The sequence below is a fragment of the Hippocampus zosterae genome, chromosome 1, assembly GCF_025434085.1.
Source record: "Hippocampus zosterae strain Florida chromosome 1, ASM2543408v3, whole genome shotgun sequence".
NCBI lineage: Eukaryota > Metazoa > Chordata > Actinopteri > Syngnathiformes > Syngnathidae > Hippocampus > Hippocampus zosterae.
This window is the reverse complement of record NC_067451.1, coordinates 784,124-803,801: the sequence shown is the minus strand read 5'-3', so window position 1 is coordinate 803,801 and position 19,678 is coordinate 784,124. Positions and strand designations below refer to the sequence as shown.

At 49.5% G+C, this 19,678-nt stretch overlaps 1 protein-coding gene across 1 annotated transcript in view; it reads right to left on the bottom strand.

The window, feature by feature from the left end:
• Positions 1-19,678, bottom strand: part of arap2 (ArfGAP with RhoGAP domain, ankyrin repeat and PH domain 2) — a 48,908-nt gene that overhangs the window by 8,571 nt on the left and 20,659 nt on the right. The window contains 14 exon segments of the mRNA XM_052057216.1: positions 1-213; positions 292-455; positions 717-780; positions 1,703-1,910; positions 2,187-2,289; positions 4,413-4,557; positions 9,475-9,600; positions 12,192-12,366; positions 14,514-14,591; positions 14,593-14,697; positions 15,603-15,688; positions 18,071-18,119; positions 18,122-18,271; position 18,449. Of these exon segments, the coding sequence (XP_051913176.1) occupies positions 1-213; positions 292-455; positions 717-780; positions 1,703-1,910; positions 2,187-2,289; positions 4,413-4,557; positions 9,475-9,600; positions 12,192-12,366; positions 14,514-14,591; positions 14,593-14,697; positions 15,603-15,688; positions 18,071-18,119; positions 18,122-18,271; position 18,449 (1,667 nt within the window).

Here is a 19,678-nt window from a genome sequence, read left to right as displayed (position 1 = left end):
CCAAAGCCGACACCCAGTAGGGATAGAGCTCCTTGGTCAGGAGCGCGTCGTCCGCCTGAAGCAAGAAGCTCTTCAGAGTGTCGGTCACGTCCTCCAGGCGGCGCTCTTTCTCCCTCAGCTTGACGTGACGAGCGTCCAGCGTGAACTCCTCCAAGAGTTGAGCCGCGCCGGCGGGATCGCCGGGCCGCTCGTAGACCCCCTCTTGGCATAAACCTGAGGCGGACGGAAAGGCCGATCGGACGGACGGTCCTGCGAAACCTCTCCGCCCCCCTTGCGGCGGCGCCGACTCACCGTACTGCGTGACGAAGGCGATGCAACTCTCCACCGCGATGGGGACGCCGTTTTTGGTGAGCTGCTGCTCGCCCAGCGCTCTGCTGTCGGTGCCGGCGGCCTGCGTGATGGCCGAGAGCCACAGGGAAAAGTCGCTGGCGCTGAAACCGTGGATGTAAATGGTTCTGTACAAAAAAAAATACAAATTTTCGATTGGTGCTCGCCAACTAAATCCAAAACAAAGTCCTGAAAACAAAGCGAATCCAAAGTATCGAACCAAACGCAGGCTGTAGCTAAGCTAACAGTCACCATAATGACCAACAGGTGCGCAGATGCAGGGAGAGCCCTACAGTGCCACCTGTTGGTCACAAAGCAAAACATGACCCGCAATCGTGTCTAAAAGCCTTTGGGCGTGACGTCGTGTCTGGTGTGGCTCCTTCCGGTACCTTCCGCTCTCCACCATCAGCAGCACCGGGATCTTCTCGTCGCCCTCGCTGTGGCTGGTGACGGCTGCAGACGAGAGGAAAATTCAGAGGGCCGCAGCGCACGAGTCAAGTCCATTCTTTCAGCAAACTCGCAAAAGTCGCTTCTTTCAATCCGACCGGCGTTGCGGTCATGTGCCTCCAGCCCCCCCCCCCCCCCCCCCCCCCCATCACCGCCCACCCCATGTGTATGATGCAAACACCTAAACACAGAACCGTCTGACCCAAGATCCTGAAGATGGGTGACTTGCAGTGTTTTGGAGATAAGACAATGTCTTGGGGGGTGCGGAGGGGGGGGCGACTGTCAAAGTCATCAGAGAGTTAGCAGCGTTAATCACAGAGTCTCTTCAAGCCTAAGCGGATTAGGCCATTTTGTGCTTGCGGGGGGGTTAGACAGATCTAATTTGCAGCCTATTAAAAAGTCCACTTAAGCTGTCTGGCAGGGGACTGTTTGCTTGTGGCAATTTTCAGGGGAAGGCACAACGGCGTCGTGACGTCGTCGCCGCCGCAGGAGCTGGCGGTTCTCGCGAACGTCGTTTGCAAATGGACGTCGGCCATTTTGGGAGAAACCCGCGCGTGAATGCTATAACGCCGGCTCCAAAACGAGGAAATGGGCCGTTTACGGATCGCGCGTGGACATTTTTGGCAGGTGGAAAATAGCGACCCAGACCACAGATTTTCCTTGTCTGAGTGGGAATTTTGGTGACGGTCAACTTCCCGTTGACCCAAAAATCGCGATTATTTGCAAGGTGAATAGCAAACGGTTTCAAACGGGAACGATATGAACGTGTAGCGCCTTGGGAACGAATGGAGAAATGTGGGTTGAAAATCCCGAATTTGATTTTCAACCCACAAAAACCCAACCCAAAAAAAACAAAAACAAATGCTAACATGCTAACATGCTAACAAACGATTTAGAAGACTTTTGAAAATGGCAGCAAGAGCCTTACTGAGCTCCTGCAGCTGTTTGAGACGAAGCACTTCCTCGTCTCCCTCGTCGTCGTCGTCGTCGTCGGGGCCAAAGTGCAGGACGGAGCCGGCCAGCGCGAACCAACCCGTCCGCCAGTGGTAAAGGTCGTGACCCTCCTTGTAGAGCAGTCGGCCGATCAGCTCGCTGTTCTCCTGCACCAGACTTTGCGCTTTGGGCGGCACCAAGCACTGGCGGCAAAAAGAGCACAAAACCCACCCCCCCCCAAAAAAACTGCACCTCATGACATGTTGCTGCCGTGCTGACTGTGTCACAGATGGAGAAGCATATGGACATTTCGGACATACCTCCTACGATCCAACTAGAACTAAAGTAGAGAGGTGGCGCATTTGTGTAGGAGGTGAAATACGCCAGAGTGCCATGAAGAAAGAGATGAAAATAAGCTGGCGCTCGCCTATGGAAGGAAAAAGGAAAAAAAAAGGGGGGGTGGCCAGGGGGGTTCTGACCTTTGTCAGTGCCTGGATCCAATCGCGCCGCGTTTCCTGCGTCTCGGCGCCGATGACGAGGATCCGCGCCGGCCGCAGGTACACCTCCACGGTGAACACGGCCCTGCCGGAGAAAGCGCAGCTAATGATGCTAACGTGCGGCCATTTGCAATTGAAATGCCTTACGGCGGTGAGCTAAGGTTAGCCCCGCCCAGTTTACTGCCGGGGGGGTTGACAACTCATCAGCAGCCGACACGCCTCATATGCATGCGTCCCTTCGAAGTGGATTTGTTAAAAATATTCATCAAAGTTGTGAGCGTTCTGAAAAAAAAAAAATGGCCCCAACGCACGGGTTTTAACAGCGGCACCCGATTGGTCGCCGACGGGACGGTGGCATCTGCATATGTTCACATTCACAAACTGCAAAAGACACAGTAGAGAAAAGAAAAACGTACAATTTTCCGATGCGGCCTATTCTAGAGATTCATCGCTTTGCTGTTATGGTGCCGAGTGGAATATAAAAGTGTCGCTTTGTCGCTTTGCTGCCATCTTGTGGCCACTGACTGCAGTCGTCAAGCCACTGACTGCAAATTGCCACCGTTTGCGGCCAAGTTCACTTAACTGCTGCTGTTTCGAATTGACCTAGAAACACATTTTTCAAATTTATGAAATGCAGTAGTTCATTTCGAGGCTGGGGGGGGGGGGGGGGGTTTGACAAAAGTCAAAAGGTTCTCTTCGGACTTTTACTTGGACATGTTCCATCGATGACATCTACTTTTTATGACGGCGTGCTTCTTTTTATTTTTCGCCGTGCATTTGCAGATCCATGGAGGAAGCGGACACAATACACTCACAGGTATAAATTCTTTATCCTCTGCAAAACATGACGGTGTTGTTGACCGCATCTTACTGAGACACTTGTTAGTAAATCTCTTTCCTCCGGTGGCCAAGTCATGCACACTTCCGGGAGAAAGACTCTAAAAGTTTGTTCTCCGAGCAACTTTTTCAGTTGAGAGGGAAGGGGGGGGGGAAATACGGTTCGCCAAAGTAAACAGGAAATACGGCACTCGTAAAGCCCGGATAGGTCGGCATTAACGTGAATCACGCGGCAGCGAGAGATATGCTAATGCGACAAGCGTCGCGTGGAGGAAAAATGACACACAAGTCTGTTTACTTGGGTGGGGGGGTAATTTGCGATTTACATAGGCAGTCAATTCTGCTGCAGTCCTATAAATGCTTCCAAGTGCCGAAGCCGTGCAAATGAGTCGATTTCCATTGGTGTGAATGTACATCAAGTCTGAGAAGAAGGTTGGCCAAACTGTATGCAGCGGGCCACGTACGGAACGCTACGTTCCTTCGTCCGGCCGGCCAATCCTTGGCATTTTCTAGAATGTGTCATTTAGTCTCTGTTTTCTTGACAAGGATTCACGAAGATGCTTTTTGGGGTTTACGTTTATCGGCAGTTTGAATTCATGTCTTCATTTTGTTTTTTTTGTTTTTATAACCCTTGTGTGCTCCAAATTAAACAGGCCTTAACTTACGCATTTTACAATTTTTGTAATGATGTATTTTGTGTTATAAAAACATTCTTTTTTTCAAACACTCAAAATGTTCAGAGGCATCTGTGCTATCCATACATATAGTTTTTATTAGTTCTTTGGGATTTTTTTATTCTTTTTTTTTTGTAAAAGGAAAAAAAATTGTGTCTGGAGGTCCCAACCAAGCCCTACTAACAATCCCGACCGGACGTGTTCAGGTCAAATGCATTGGTTTGAAGCCTCCTGCAAAAGGCAAACTCATTTGCGATCTTCTGGCGCCACCTAAAAGTTGCACAATTGGAATGACCTCAACCGAAAACAAAGCGATTGACATAAAAATCGCGTGAAATGCATGTTTACACGTTAGGTTTACGATGCATTCAAAAATATGAATTATAATGGGTCTCTATGGTGCAAAATATGTAAATTCTGAAGATTAAGGTATCAAAACGTTATTTTATTATTGCTGCAATGCCTGAGAATTATCAGCCGGTGACGTCATGAAATTTAGGCCATTTTAGAACCCCTCCATAAGTTTCAGCTCTCTCGTGTTTTTCCGAATGCCTTTGCCTTTGATTCAAAGACATCATTTTACATTTATCGCAAAAGCGGTGCACTACGAGGGTTCGTTTGGACGTCACCCAACAGCGGTTGAATTTATTGGAAATGCTCAAGATGTACTCGATGTGTAAAAAAATCAATGTCGTACCCTGCGACGGTGAAGGTTTCGGCGTTGCCGACGGCCAGGCTGACCACGTCGGCCACGGCCAGCCTGCCGATCGCCGTGGGGCTGCGGGGGCTCTCGTAGTAGGTCAGGAAGCCGCCCTCCAGCGTGCACCAGCGACGCACCGTCTCTGCAAAAAAAAAATTTTGTTAATTAATCGGAGCTGCGTTCACGATTTTACGCTCGTTGATGCGCTCGAGCCGATGCCCATTCGCCGTACGGTAAATTCGCCAACAGGAATATGACGGGGTTGCAATACGCCTTCGGAGGTTTTGGTGTGCTGCGCTTTCCTTTTCAAATAAAATAAAAACACACACCACCACCACCCCCCCCCCCCACCACCACCAAAACAAAGCCAGTTGAATGGATGCCACTTGCCTCCACCGCCGCGCCATATCAAAAGCCCGCAATGTCTTTTACGGCCGCGCGACAGGGCGAATTACACATCCAATGAGAATCAAGTTCATGCAAACGCAGCTAATTTTGGATTTTCAAAGTCACCGTTGTGCCATCTGTTTCTTTTTTTTTTTTCTTTTGTCGTGCCGCAAACAAACACGCTCACGCCGAGAAAAACAAACCCGGCACGCCGCCCGCCCCAAACTTTTACGCTGTCTTCGGCTCATGAATATGCTAATGGGCCTCCCGCCGACTGCGTCCGGCGCTGGCGACGGAGCGGATGGCGTCCCAATGAAAGTGGCGTTTTCAAGGAAAAGCGCGAGGACGCCATCGGACCCTTGTACCCCGCCTCGGCGTGGCTCCGTTTCCGCCGTTGCCTGTCGAAATGGGACGCGCACTTGAAAAGCGCAACACGGCGACTCGCTGCGGGGCTTTGAAAAGAAGTAGAGAAAAAGGTTTTCGTTGACAATAAAACAAACAAACAAACAAACAGCAAGCGCAAGGAAGTCGTCATCTCGGGGCGCCAACCCTTCCAAGAGGTTGCGGCGAGCGGCTACGAAATATGCAACTCGGAATATTCAAACTTTGATCGGGGAAATGGATCTGAAGTTAGTAATCGTTCAACTTTCACCTCAAAAAGATTTCTTACCCCGGGAAAAAGATTCCATTTATTTCTTGATTCATTTGAAAATCTTTTTTTGGACAAAATAATTTAAAAAAAGTCACAAAAACTAAAAACGTATCTTAAGGATATTTTCCATCTTAAAAAAAAAGGAACAATTTGTCTCTTGAAAATATTCTTCATTCTTTAAAATAGTACAACTCTATCACAAAAGTACGCTTTTTTACTTTATTTTGCTTTTGCTTTTTTTTTACGCTTTATGTTGAGACGTTAAACTGAATTCTTTAATTTCAAAAAAAAAATCCCCAAATTTCCAAGGATTTTAATTTAAACATTATTTCAAATATCCAATATGACCTCATCTTGAAAATGATTTGACCTTTGACCCCAAAATGACATCTTGTTGATATTTCACTGAATTGTCCAAAAATATCCAACTTTCTATCGGAACATTTCAACAAAAATGTTGAATTTGAATCCTGTATTACTTTCTTTTCTGTCTCCCAAAATCTATTTCTTTATTTTTAAGAAACTTTTTTGGGGGGGGCTGGGGGGGGGCAAGGGGAGTATATGCCATCTTTTTCTCAAAAATATGACTTTGAACGCTAAAACTGTGACATGATCCTCACTACGAACCTTTCAGAAGAGGCGGTTGGGGGGCGGGTGGGGGGGGGGGGGCGGTGTCTGCTCTTTAAGAAGGAAACGTTAATAGCAGCCGCTCAAGAGTCGTCGTCAGACGCGCCGCACCGAGAGCGAGCGTGCGATCTTTCAAGGCGACGCCCTTGGCTGCAAAACGTGTTCCCAAATTGTTGCGGCTTTTACCGAAAATGTCAGGTCCATTTTTGGGGGGGGGGGATGGGGTCTGTGAGTGCTGTGGTCTCGCGCCGGTTTGAACTCGGCTCCCTCTGTCGCTGCTTTAACAACCACATTATTAATCATTCTGAGTTTCCCGGCGCTATCCTCTTAAGAGGCCCACTTGACTTCCCGACAGCTTGACCTCATTTTATTCAGGACTCGAAATGATGTACAATTCTGCGTGTTGATAGCCGGGAGGAAGGCTGCTAATTGCATGCCCAAAAATTGCCAGGTACACACATGACGACAATCAGGCCCAAATATTCAACTAGATGAACCTGAGGTGCATTCAGAGGGATTCAGGAAGTGCTCAATTCTCACACAGAGCAATAATCGGGCCTTTTTCCAATCAAAGTCAACAAAGGCCAGAGAATGAGATGCTCTAAAAAGATGAGCGAGAACGATGATCCAGTGGTGTGGGTGTGTTAAGGCTGATTTTTGCCCACTCCAATCTTCTGGGAAAATGGCCAAACTTAAGCACTCCTCCTCTCTTCTGATCAAAGTGCACAAAGACACAATGATAGGATGCTCCTAAAAGACCGTCCCGAACCTATTTGCCTGAGGTGTAGTGTGGGGTGTCTTAAAACTGATTCCAACCCCCCCTCACGTTAAATAGGGTACGCAGCGATAATCATCTGATTATCCTTTGGTGTGGTGTGCCGGAATAGTGATTTTTTTTTCTCTACCTGGTGAGCGCAGAAAAAAAATAATAAAATCAGTTACGACAGTTGTAAAAGTTAGCTGGAGTACACACACACGACGTCAACCGGGCCAAATTTGAGGATTTGTTCATCTCTCGAGATCAAGGTCAGCTAAAGCCAGATTATGAAATGCCTCTAAAAGATGACGCTGACCGATTATCCTGCGGTGTGGGGCATATTAAAAGTGAATGGGAAAACTGTCGTCAATTGGAAAACTGTTGCGCTTCACAATCGCCAATTCCTGTTCACGACTTACGATCGCCAAGAGAAGAATTCCCAGTGCGTCGGGTGATTTTGCAACATGACTTCCAAGACATTCAACACAATAAAATGGCAAGGAGAAGAGTTTACAATCTCGCTGTGAGCCGACCTTCTTCGACTCCTACTCTTTCTTCTTCAAATAATGGCGAATTGCCCTGTGGCGCCACATTGCCTCCAACTGGTCAGTCTTGGTACTACAACAGACGCTGCTCCAGTCCGTTTGTTGCATGTTGGTGACTTGGTGTGTGTGTGTGTGGCCATGTGTGGCATCAGTCATCTTTCAAAAATGAAAACGTAGAAATAATTGCTCTGTGTCAACTATCCCAGTGAAGATTGGCACCAAAAATGTTTTTTTACTCCGGCTGTCTATCTCGGGGATGCCAACGGCACAACAACGGGAACAATAGCACCTGATTTGCAATCAAGCAGCTGTTCTCACTTCCACAAAGCAAAGACCCCCACGCCGATGGGCTCTCCGCGGGGGGGGGGGGGGGGGGGGCCTCCCCCGTCCGACTAACCCTCCAGAGATGAAATCTGCATTTTGCTCTTCGCTTGTGGGAGAAGCGAGGTGGCTCCTGTTGCAATTTGAACAAGGAGCACCTAATTCGGGCCGATCTCTCACTTTCTGGCGTTAAATGGATTCTTAAGTGTGCAAAATGAGCCGTCTGATGAGACTCCTCAACGCAGTCAATGCGGGCATTCCATCCCGCCGATGCTCATCAACATTTAAGATGATGGAAAAAAAACCAAAAAAGATGAAATAAAACAAACCAAATCCGTTCCTTTTGATGATGACGCTTTGAATGTGGAGTGAGGAGAGGTGACCCATATACGCTCCGGTGCCCAACATGCAGCCCACAATGCATCTCGATTCCATACGCAGCGAAGGTCCGTCTCTAGACTCTCGGAACAAGATGTCATCTTCCACATTTCTCCACCCAGGCGGTCGCCCCGCATCCCCCCGAAGGCAGCATCTAAGACGGCTCCCTGTCCCAATTAGCCGGCAGCCCCCGGGAACGCTCCAGCTGTTTGCAACGTCGGGACCACTGCGGAGTGGAGTGGGAGCCGTCACAGATTCTGAAGCGATCGGATTTTTACGGAAACGGAAACAATCGTCAACAATCGGACAGGTTTTAGTTTTGTTTGTTTGTTGTGAGGGGTGGGGGGGTTCAGCACATTGCAACCTCCGACAAACATGATCGAGGACTTCAGGAAGCAACCTTCCCCACAGCTGCCCCTCACACTATCCAACTGCCCCGTGTCAACCGTCGAAACTTTCAAGTTCCTGGGAATAACGGTCTCTCAGGCCATCAAGTGGGAGGCCGACATCAACTCCATCCAGAAGGAGGCCCAGCAGAGGAGGTAGTTCCCTAGGCTGCTCAGGAAGCACGTCCTGCCACGGGGCCCGCTGAGACAATTTGACACAGCAGTCATGGAATTAGTCCTGTTTTCCTCCATTGCAGTCTGGTTCGGGGCCGCCACAAAAAAAGGACACAAATCCGACTGCAATGGGCAGTTAGGACTGAGGAGAAAATCATGGGCACCGCCCTGCCCGATCTTATGGACTTGCATACCGACACCGAAGAACCGGGACAAGGGGACAAAAAAAAAAATCAGACTGGACCCTTGACATCCTGCCCACCACCTCTTCCAACTACAGTGATCCCTCGCTTATCACAAAAAATCCGACTGGACCCTCGACATCCTGCCCACCACCTCTTCCAAATATAGTGAACCATCGCTTATCGCGGTTAATGGGGACCAGAACCCCCGCGCGAAAGAGGGAAATCTGCAAAGTAGATACCGCCTACCCGTACAGGTATATGTACATGTGATCCTGCAGTTCCCCCCCCCCTTCTGCTACGAGCTCTGATTACGATGATATTATGATGCCGATTTGAGTGGTTCAGCCCAACCGGAATGTCTGAAGCGGGGCCTTTCCGTATTACTTTTGAGTTGCCGTCTCTGCGCATCGCCAGCTTCCGTTGGATTCCCGGAGGACATTCATCGATTGTTGTGACCCGAGCGTTTGGTGTCGGGATTAAACCTTTGCGGGGGTTGACAGCTGACGGGGCGGACAGCGATTGATCGATGAGCGCTTAACTGGAGCGGACCCCGGACTAACGCGCGCAGCACTTCATCGGGGCCCGGCCCCGGGCATTGATGGGGACTTTTCGGGGCGAATCAGGAGACGCGGCACGCGACCACTCACCATCTCCTCTGCGCCGATCCGCCGGCGTCCTGCCGTGGCCCGCCGAGATGTACAGGAAGCCATCCATGAAGGGGGCCGCCCCGGACGAGGACGTGTTGTCTGACTGCCGGTCAAGTCTTGGGAAATCTGTTCGGTGAGTGATTCATTGTTGAGCCGCAAGGACATTTACATGGACGGACACACACACAGAACTGAACGGTCTCTCGCCTCTCGGCTTGAGCTCGAAAATGAAGTATGGCAAAACGTGCCGTATAAAGTCGCAATCGCAAAAAACAGGAGTGGGGGGGGGGGCATTTGCCATTTAGATCATTTGTCAAAAACAATTTATCCCTATTTTCCAAATCCGTGGAGATTGTATTCGATGTAATCTGGTTATGGTCGTGTCATAAATCCAAGCAGTCCTTTCCAAACATTCATGTTCGGGGGGGGATGTAAATAAGCCGGTGTATGCGCTGTAATAAGCTTCCCTGCGTGAGTCTCGCAAACAGCCCCCGCGGGGCGCTAAAGCTGGCCTCGCTTACGACGGGACTCTCATGTGAGTGTCGTCTGGCCTCCGCTGATTGGCTGCGTCCCCAGTGAAGGGAAGGTGACATGATAGAGTGCTCAATTAGCCATCCGGTCGCCCGTGGCAACCGCCGCAAAGCGCTCGGCCCGCCAGCGGCGGACCGCGGGGGCCGTGAAGACGCCGCGCAAGAATCGGTGCGCGCAGAATCAATGGCGCTAGAATTGGCTACATATGTAAAGGGAGGCGGAGTTCTAATCATAACATGCGAGGCCAATAAAACCATCCAGCGGCATTTCAAAAAAAAAAATGGCTTGAAACTTCGTATTGGTGTAAATGGGGGGGGTGGGGGGGGGTTTGAAGGGTCCGACTTGATGCATATTTAATGTCTCCGGAGAACCTCACAACCGTGGCAGTAGCGTAGTTGGCTGCAAAAATAAATAAATAAATGTTCATATCCCAAAACAGGGTGCCCCCCCCAGCCCCGCCCGAGTCTGCCCCGATGCAGCCTGCTTTCGATGTCTCCTTCCGCCAACACAACCGATTCAAGTCATCATCAGCTTATCAGCAAGCCTTTCAGAAGCCGGATCACACTCACTCTTGAGCCACCTTGGAGGAGGGAGTCATCCAAAACAGGCTGGACGGGGGGGGGTCTTGCGGACCGGACTTAAAAGTCGGTCCATTTTCCGTCTGTCCTTGTTTCACTGCCATTCAAAGGAAGCCGCTCACTCGTCACCCAGTGACAACTCCCAAAATTTTTTTTTGCACGCCATGTAGTCCGTCAACAGTTATCATCGTGTTTGCGGACTTGGGTCTTAAATTGGACCGGGATTTGAAATGAGCCGTCAAACCTGTGCTTTTTTACGAGCACTCGGAGATGCAGTCAGTCATGCCTTTGACACAAATGTCTGCTGGATTTGTGTAATGCACTCCACTTTGGCGTCAGTCAATCCTCCATCGAGCGTCTCCAGTTGGTCCAAAATGCTGCCGCTCACCTCCGACTTTAACATCCCTTCCCTTTTTCGAGTTCTTTTGAAAATCCTGTTTTCAAATCTTTCAATGACCCCGGTGGTTGTTTGAAAGTGCTCCAGAAAACACGGTTAGCGTTAATTAGTTGATATTAACAACGGCGCGGCAACGTGGTCCCACTTACAAAACGGATCCGCCGCATCGGCGGTATAAAACATTGTCGTTCGGCACCTTGCCTGAGCTCACCTTCTTTTTGTCTATAGGGTTGGTGGGAAAAAGGGGTGGGGGGGGAAGAGCAGTTCTTTCCGTGTAACGTTTGGGAATGAACAACAGAAGCAGCCGAAAATACACATGGAAGCAGCCCAGTGGGAGCCTTTGACAAGAAGGGATGGCGCCATCATTGAAGCCGCCCCGGAGGCTCTCAAAACACGACAGCACGCGGCCCGGTTTTGCCTTGAAGCGGGATGTGGCTATGCAAATGAACACGGCGCAATATCCCAGGGTGCTCCGGGGCGAGCAGGTGCAGGTGTGAGAACGAGGCCCGCGGGGGTTGGGGGGGGGAGGGTTGGACTACAAATGAGCCGCAGCTCCGGGACAGCAAGGTGCAGGGACTCCACATGGAGCCGCCTGACAAGTTTTGTTTGACTTTACTTGCATTCTGTACGACTACTCTCGTTTATAACTACAATTTTTTGGGAGAAACTGCATTGGAATGATGAAATACTGACTACAAAGAAGAAAAAAAACCCATCATGGACGTGCGTCGTGCTGTTGAATGATACTTTAAGACCCGGAATGATCTGACTTGATATTGAAAACGGGCGGAATGACGCAGAACAATTTGGGACAAATGTGCAATGATATTAAACGGATTAAACGGTCATGCTAGTGAAAGATACAGAAACACTCTGGATTGGTTGAGACTTGTACGACATGATGAAAAATCCGCAATGGCGAATGATACGGAATGATATTGAAAGATATCGAAGGATATGGAATGATTTTGGATGATATTAGGTGTGAACAAGAGGCGAGCGGCAGCATTCAGGAGCAACTGGAGATGCTTCATGGAGGATGACTGACTCCAAAGTCAAGGGCATTAAGAGTGCTCCAAACGCGCATGGTGGCTAATTGGACAAGTGCCCGTTGGATGACAGGCGTACGACAGTCGAACATTTTGGGGGGGGGACATGCACAAATTGAACTCTTGCACCGAATAACGTTGACAAGCAACAAGCGTATTTACCCATGAGCCTGTTCTGATGCAGGAACTCCATCTGCAGCCTTTGGCCGGCGCGCTGGGCCAGGAGGTACGGCGTGGAGCAGGTCGGGTCCCCGGTGGCGCACATGACATCCGCCCCGCTGAACAGCAGCTCCATCGTGCGCAGCACGTCGGGCAGCACCACGGCGCCACACAACGCCTGGACGCACATGAAAACAGACACGCCGGTAGACTTCTTCCATCCATCCACACCCCCCCCCCTGCCCGAGCGACGCCCCGTTTTTATCCCGCTTCAATAATTCGGTAGAGGAGAAAAAAAAACACAAAAAAACATTTATGTGTCCTTGTACTGTACGTGTTAGTCAAATATTCTAATCACCCTAATCTATCACCCGAATCATCCAATCGGCGCTACGATAGTCAACAGGCTGCAAAAGTGCATCGCTTGTTTTCTGTGTTGGAAAAAAAATAAAAAATCCCAGATTGGCTTTTAATCAATCATCTTTTCAAGAGGAGCAAAAGTAAACAAGAGAGATCATGCGGTTGCAAAAGTGTGCACCCCCCTTGAACGTGGCTGTGTTCAGAGTCAAGCATTCAAAACTCGGCACACATGCCTCCCACTATTTCAGGTTCCCCCAAATCAAGTTCAGCTGCTCTCGTAGGCTTTTCCTGACATTTCTATTAGAGGTGGGGGGGGGGGGGGGGGGGTCTGGCGGAAGCCTGAAGATTTTGCGCTGACTGCTATCTGGAAACGAGACCAAGGCCCCGGGTCTCTACTTGTTGCTCTTCTGGCCGAAAAGCTCAATTTTACTGGACACTCACAAAATCTCTCCAAAAGGTGGAGGAACGCGTTCTTGAAACAATTGATCTGAGGGGTGTGTAGACTTTTTCCCGCCATTGCATCTCATTTGAGGAGACGGATTTAAAGCGCGTCTCACGTAATTGTTTTTCCAGGTAGACAAACTTTTGTCAACACAAAGCGCTCGAGATAAGGCTTCATCCGTCGCGGCGACCGGGATAAAAGCCAGCCAAAAACTACGCCCCCCCCCCCCCCCCCCCGATCTCATCCGTCTCTTCCCTTCAATCCGTTTCCATTGATGTGACATTGTTAGACGGTGACCCGCGACAAAGTGGATCCGCCGGCGGACGCGCGGAATCTCAACGAGCGACCTTTTCCCTTTCGTCCCAGTTGCCCCCCACCCCGAGTCGAAGCGCCATCGATCGCTGCGTACAAAGCGCTTATTGATAAAACACCTGCAAACAATGACAAAGAACTCGCAAAAAGGCCACCTAAAGTTAGGACTGAATGATTTTGAAAAATGATATCAGCGGATGAACCGCGAATGAATAGGACGGAACGTTTACTCGGGCGGCTCGGCGGATTGCGGCGAATCGCGGGAGGGGGGGGGCGGCCAAAACCACAAGTCTGACACTGAAATTTCACAATAAAAGACTTCACACGGGACTGAGTTTTATCAGCGGTAAGAATTAATCGGTAAGTTTTTACAGTATGGGGACAAGTCCAGATTGAAATTGGGCGCCTTCAGTGTAGTACCACGTTGTGCCACAGCAAAAAGGGCAGCACCGAGGTCCAACAGAAGGTGCGCAATGCGATAGAAGAAGTCGTCGCTCTCCACGCGTGTTCCAGCCGCAATTCTTTCCATTTTCAGAGCGTCAATGCTAATTTTCAATAGCCGCTGGTGTTTCGCGTTCAATGCTAAGCTAGCAGATGCCTGTCGCGCGAACCCTAGCGGCGCCAGAAAGAATGACTGGATAGCATCGTCTTTTTTAAAAATCCAGTCGTTACAAACCGTTCGGTTGTATTTAACTTTATTTTTACGCCGCTGACAATTAGGACGGCGTTAGATGAAGGAGGCGCGGCGGATGCAATCAGACCTAAATCGACTCCATTTTATTTTTATTCTAAAGTGACACTCGAAAGAATCACCCTGCCGTCCAAGACGACCCCCTCCGCCGATGCGCCCGAGTCTTTGGGTGGAGTCTTTGTACTCGACAAGCTTCCCTCCCCAAGGAGGAGGCGTCTGCGGAGCGCTAAATAGATATGATGCGCGACCAAGACGAGTTGTCCCGGCAAATTAGCTTGGCTGGCAACGCTTAACGCTGAGATTTCCATTTTACATACATTGCTTGTGACTGGGGGGGGCGATCCTTTGGGGCGATTTTCAAGCGCTGGAGACGCTTTGATCCCGTCCAAGGCAGATTTAGGGATTGAAAACTCGATTAGGAGACGTGTCACTCGAGAAATGGGCTGCGACAAAATTCAAGGTCCCCAAGGTCAAGCGAAGGTTCACCGCCCGCCCTTGGCCAATCAGGAAAGGACGTTACCTTGTTGAGCTGCTCCGAGGTGCGAAGGCCCTCGAGGACGCGACAGTACTTCCTCTCCCGGTACTTTCTGCGGGCGAAAGGTGGCGCGCCGCTCGTCCGAAGCGCCGGCATGGAGCTCTTCCTCCAGCGGAAGTTGGGCGGCCCAGAAACTGTTGGCCTTCTGGTTCCCCACTTCCAAGAAGAGCTGAACGGATGAGGAGCATCACAAAAAGAACAAGATGGGGCAAAATGCGGAAATTAGCCCATGGTCAAAAGGCGTTGGTGTTTACGGCCCCCGGCATTTTCAAATCAGGTCGTGGCTCAATCAGACGACTTTTTCACATCAAAAAAAAATAATAATAATTAAAAAATACTTGAAAGCGTCTCCAGTTGCTCCAAAATACTGCCGGTCACCTCTGAGCGGTATTCGTGAACGCATCGAGCCTATTCTGGCCTCCTTTCACCGGGGCCTCACTCTTTTTTTTTAGAGTTCTTTTGTTTGTTTTCCAATCTGGAAACGGGCTCCCCCCCCCCCCCCACACACACACCTGACCACTGTTAGAGGTACAGAGTACGAAGCGGAGGCTTCAGAAGGCGATCAAGGCTTTTCCGTGGGCACTCTCAAACGCCCCCACTGCCCATCTTTCAAACTCATTTTTCTTCTTTTGGCTTTTAACTCGGCTCGAGACTCGATTTTGAGCGTTTTTGCGCGTTCTACTGCCTTGGGTGGTTGTTTTTGAGTCGAGTTCATGTTCCCAAATGATCCCTGGAGTTTGACGCTGAACAATTACGGGGCGTTATCGACCATTCTGCTCGTTTCGACGGGAATAGAAATGTTATTGAACAAAACCGTGGCAACCCCCAAATTGTAAAATTGTCAATTTCCCACAGTGTGGGACTAATAAAGGATATCTTATCTTATCTTAAATAAAATGACACATTGCTGTCATTGGCCGACATCTCCGTTGTGACGATTGGCTCAATGTCATGAAATGTGAACGGTGCAATCATGTTTTTGGGGCTCCCTTGAACTGTAAGCACTTTGGATTCGATGAATTTGAAATTCACCGGGAAATCGGAACGCGGGCTTTACATCCCGCGATGGCGTACCTCCACGAGCTCGTTGCTCCAGATGCCGCTGTCCAGCTTCAGGCTGCGCACTTTGGAGATGCCGTCGCCGAGCGAGCGGTGCTGCCCTGGCGGCGCGGGGAAGAAAGAGACACATTTAGTCCCCTCGGGCGCTCCTTAATTGGAAATGAAGGGGTTGGGGGGGGCAGAACGAGGCGCCATTAATGCTAATGAATCATGAGTAATTCATTGCGTTTGCGTCGTCGGCCTGTTTATTTGGGCGAGGCTTGCGGGGGTCGCCGGCGACTCAAGTCGTGAATGATACATGAGACGGGGGGGAAAGGCGCCGCGTTGTGCCAACCAACGCTTGTCCGAGGCGGGCGGCGGCGGCGGCGGTGCGGCGGCTCGATCGCAGACGGAGATTTGTCTCAAGTCGAGCGGCGAGCTGGCCCGGCGTGACACAAATTGGACGACTTCAAAAAAAATACGACTTGCAAAGCAGATGCCCAAGACGCCAGCCGCGATAATTAGAGTACTCGGAACCGAGCCCCTGCTGCTAACGGCCCACCCGTCCACACCACCACCACACCCCCCGCCCTTGTAAAAATCTTTAGAAATGTCGATATTAAATTGTTGAAATGTTGTTCATGTTTTTTTTTTTTACACCGCATACAAATAAGAAAAAAAAATGCGTTCTCGAGATGCACGCCGGCATCCGGATCAGGTCTGTTGCCGAGGTAACGACAACGTCCAACCTGTGTCGGTGTACTCGCATCTAAAACAGCCACATGTCTTCATCTCCCCCCCCCCCCCCCACCACCACCCCCGGTGAGCCACAAGAGAACAGAAAAAACGGCACAGCCGTCGAGCGGCTCGCTCACAAAAACAAAAAAAAAGGCCAAGCCGCCACACATTTCAGCCCCGAATTAAAAACTTTCTCTCCTTCCTCTTGTGGAATTGTCCTGCGCTCCCTTTGCCGAGGGAGTGATACTTTTATTAAAAGGTTGGAAAAAAAATACCGGTAGAGAATGAGGCACTAAGAATAAAACGAGCATCTGGCATATCGAGCTCAATTTGGTACGAGGGTCGTTCCCGAAATGGAAAGTGACTGGGGCAAAGTAATGAGCATTCACCACTAGATGGCGCATGTCACTTCAGGCCAACGCCAACACTAAGACGGATTTTGGGGGAAAGCGTGCACAAAATGAGTTTTTTGCACTTCACGTTGGATCAGCAGTTGCGCGTGATCCTTCAGTGGCATTTTTGATGCGAGAAAGCCATCGGGAGGGGGCGGCGGGAGAAATCGGGTCGGTGTACTTTCCTTTCGTGTGTTTTGTTCAAAGCAGAGAACAACCGCAAAATAAACGAATCACATCCAAAAAAAAAATCGTCAGCGTTCGCCCGTGAAATTTTTTTTTTTATCAATTTGCCGCGCAAATTGGCTTCCACCAAGCCCTTTTTAGGCAAGGCACCCCTGAAAAAGGTCTCCACATCGGCTGATTCAAATGAATTCCGTCTCGCAGCCAGAAGACGACGAAAAGCCCAGCCTGGGATCATTTCGACCATTAGCTTTCTCATTACTTCTTCCCTCTTGCTCTTGTTCAGCGTTTCTCTTTATTGTCCGTGACATCAGATGGCTAATTAGAAGCGCGGCGAGTCATCGCTATTCCAGATGGACCGCCGCCTCATTTAAAGGGGGAGCGCCGAGCGCCGAGCGCCGAGCAGAGCTTCCCTCTCTCTCCCGCCGAGCGTGTCCACCAAATGTAATATTAAAACAATCCGGCAAATGAAATCATTTAAGGCTGTTTGAGGAAGGATGTCGGATATCGGATGGCGAGCAATTACGCAGGCCTTTGCCAGGGTGAGGTGAGGAATCGCGTTCAAAGTCATGCCTATCAGCCACGGAGCCAGAAGAGGAGGGGGTGGGGGGGGGGGGGCTGCTTCCATCCCGACGAGACATTCCCCTGAGGTGTGCGGGATCCAGGACCAAAGCTCCGATAGGGCTGATTGGAATGGAGATTAATTGGATTCGGTAAAATTTTTTTACGATGCATGGCAGGAAGACCTCCAAAAAATGATCCCATCGCAATATTGAGGCAAAAAATAATAAAAATAATCGTCACTAGAATATTATTCCGAATTGTTCCGTTCGCCGTGACGAAAATCAAGCAAATCAAGTTACTGCTCGGATTCAGCAAATCACAAGTCGTACGATCTTGTACAGCCAACACACTGCACTTGTGTGTTTCGGAATTTGACAAAAAAATGACTTTAGTAGGCAGGCTCCCCCTTGTGGTATGTGATACAATTTTTTTTAAATCATTGACTCAAATCCAATTTTTTTTTGTTGTTGTTGTCAAAGTCCAAGTCGAGTCTCCTGAAGGCAACATCAAAATCAAGTAGAGTGTCCTCATTTTTAGCCAATCAAGTCCCAAGAGTGAAAGTGGTGACCGGCGTCTGATTTGAGTCGAGTCGGGTAGCTGCTGTGTCGGAGTTTCCATCTCACTTACTCTCACACTTCTTACAGATGACCACGCCCAGGTTGAGCGACGCCCACTCCCGGCCGGGCGGCGGTGACAGTCGGCGCAGCTGCGGTTGGCCTCGTTGAACCAGATCTTCTCGGCCACCTCGTAGTCGCACAGCGTCTCGGTGATGGATTCCCGAACCGCTTCGATCCACTCCGACTTCTCCTGCTCCGTCTCGGCGCAAAGCTGCACACAATCGACGGCGACGTCATCGACAGAATCGACTTTTTCCAAGACCTTCATTTCTTCTTTTTTGCAATTTCCCGGCAGTCTGGATGCTCTGTGACATCGCGCTGCCTCTCACAGGTCAGTTTTGGTACTACAACAGAAATCTGGACATCGCACATGAAAAAAGGCACCCACACTAGAACGAAATGAACAAAATAACGAAAACAAACCGGAAAAGAATTACTGGCAATGAAATAAAATAAAAAGGAGTGCTTTGGAAAAAATAATGAGTTCCCCCAAACCACATTTTTTTTGTTTAGAATGCTAAGTAAAGCTAGCCATTGCATCATTAGAGCAAAAATGTCTTGCTCAACTTTATAAGAGCACTTGTAAGAGTCTTTGCCCTTGAGCGGCGCCTTCCTTTCCTCAAGTTTTCTCGTCGCCGACGTAAACGTCTTTGCCCCCCCCTTCCCGTAACGCGTCCTAATTGTCATTCCTCAACTAATAAAAGTCAACCGTGGCAGCGAGACAAGAGAAAAGCCAAAGCCAAAGTGAGTCTCCCTTGCCCAGAGTGACTGGATGAGTTTCTGGCTAATCCCCACCTTGAGCAGGTAGCACAAGACTTGCGGGGTGACCGATCGATTCCATCCACACACACACACACACACACACACACACACACACACACACACACGGACAATCCGAGCCTCTCAGCATTCACCTCATCAAAAACAATTGGGGAGCTCAATTTAATTCCACTTTCTCTTTTTTTTTTCGTACAAAATGGCAATTACGTAAAGGTTATTAACAAACGACGAGACCATTACGGACGCCTAACGCAAACAGATCGATTGAAGGAACGAGGGAGGGTCTTACACAAATCAAGTCAATCTACAAACGGTGAAGGAAAAAAAAAAGTGTGCATATGTGTGTGTCTGTGGGAGGGGGTGGGGGGGGGGTGTCCTTTGGCGTACCCAAACAAACAAGCCATTCTTTTTGATGGTTGTATTCCAAATGGGCCATTACAGCTTAAACAAGCTGCGTGCTTATTGATCGTCGGGCCTGAGGGAACGCGGAGTCACCTCAAAGGTTTGACGGAGAGCAGCCGAGCTGGGAGTTCGGGCTTCATTAAAAATAAACACCAAATAAAAACTCTTGGCGGGTGCCTTGACCGAAGACACAAGTCAGGTGAGTTTCTTTATTTCAACGCAATTGAAACAGCTCCTCGTTTGTAATTGAGCGAAACGAAATAGTTTCCAACGGCAGCGGCGCAATTAAAACGTAACGCACGTTTGGGTTCAATATCATTAGTTTTTTTTTTTTTAATAAATGTTTATGAAGACAAACTTCAATGCAACTGAACTGCCCTCCAATTTCGATGTTGTGCATTCGTTGATCAAAGCAGTCATGATTTCACTCGCCACT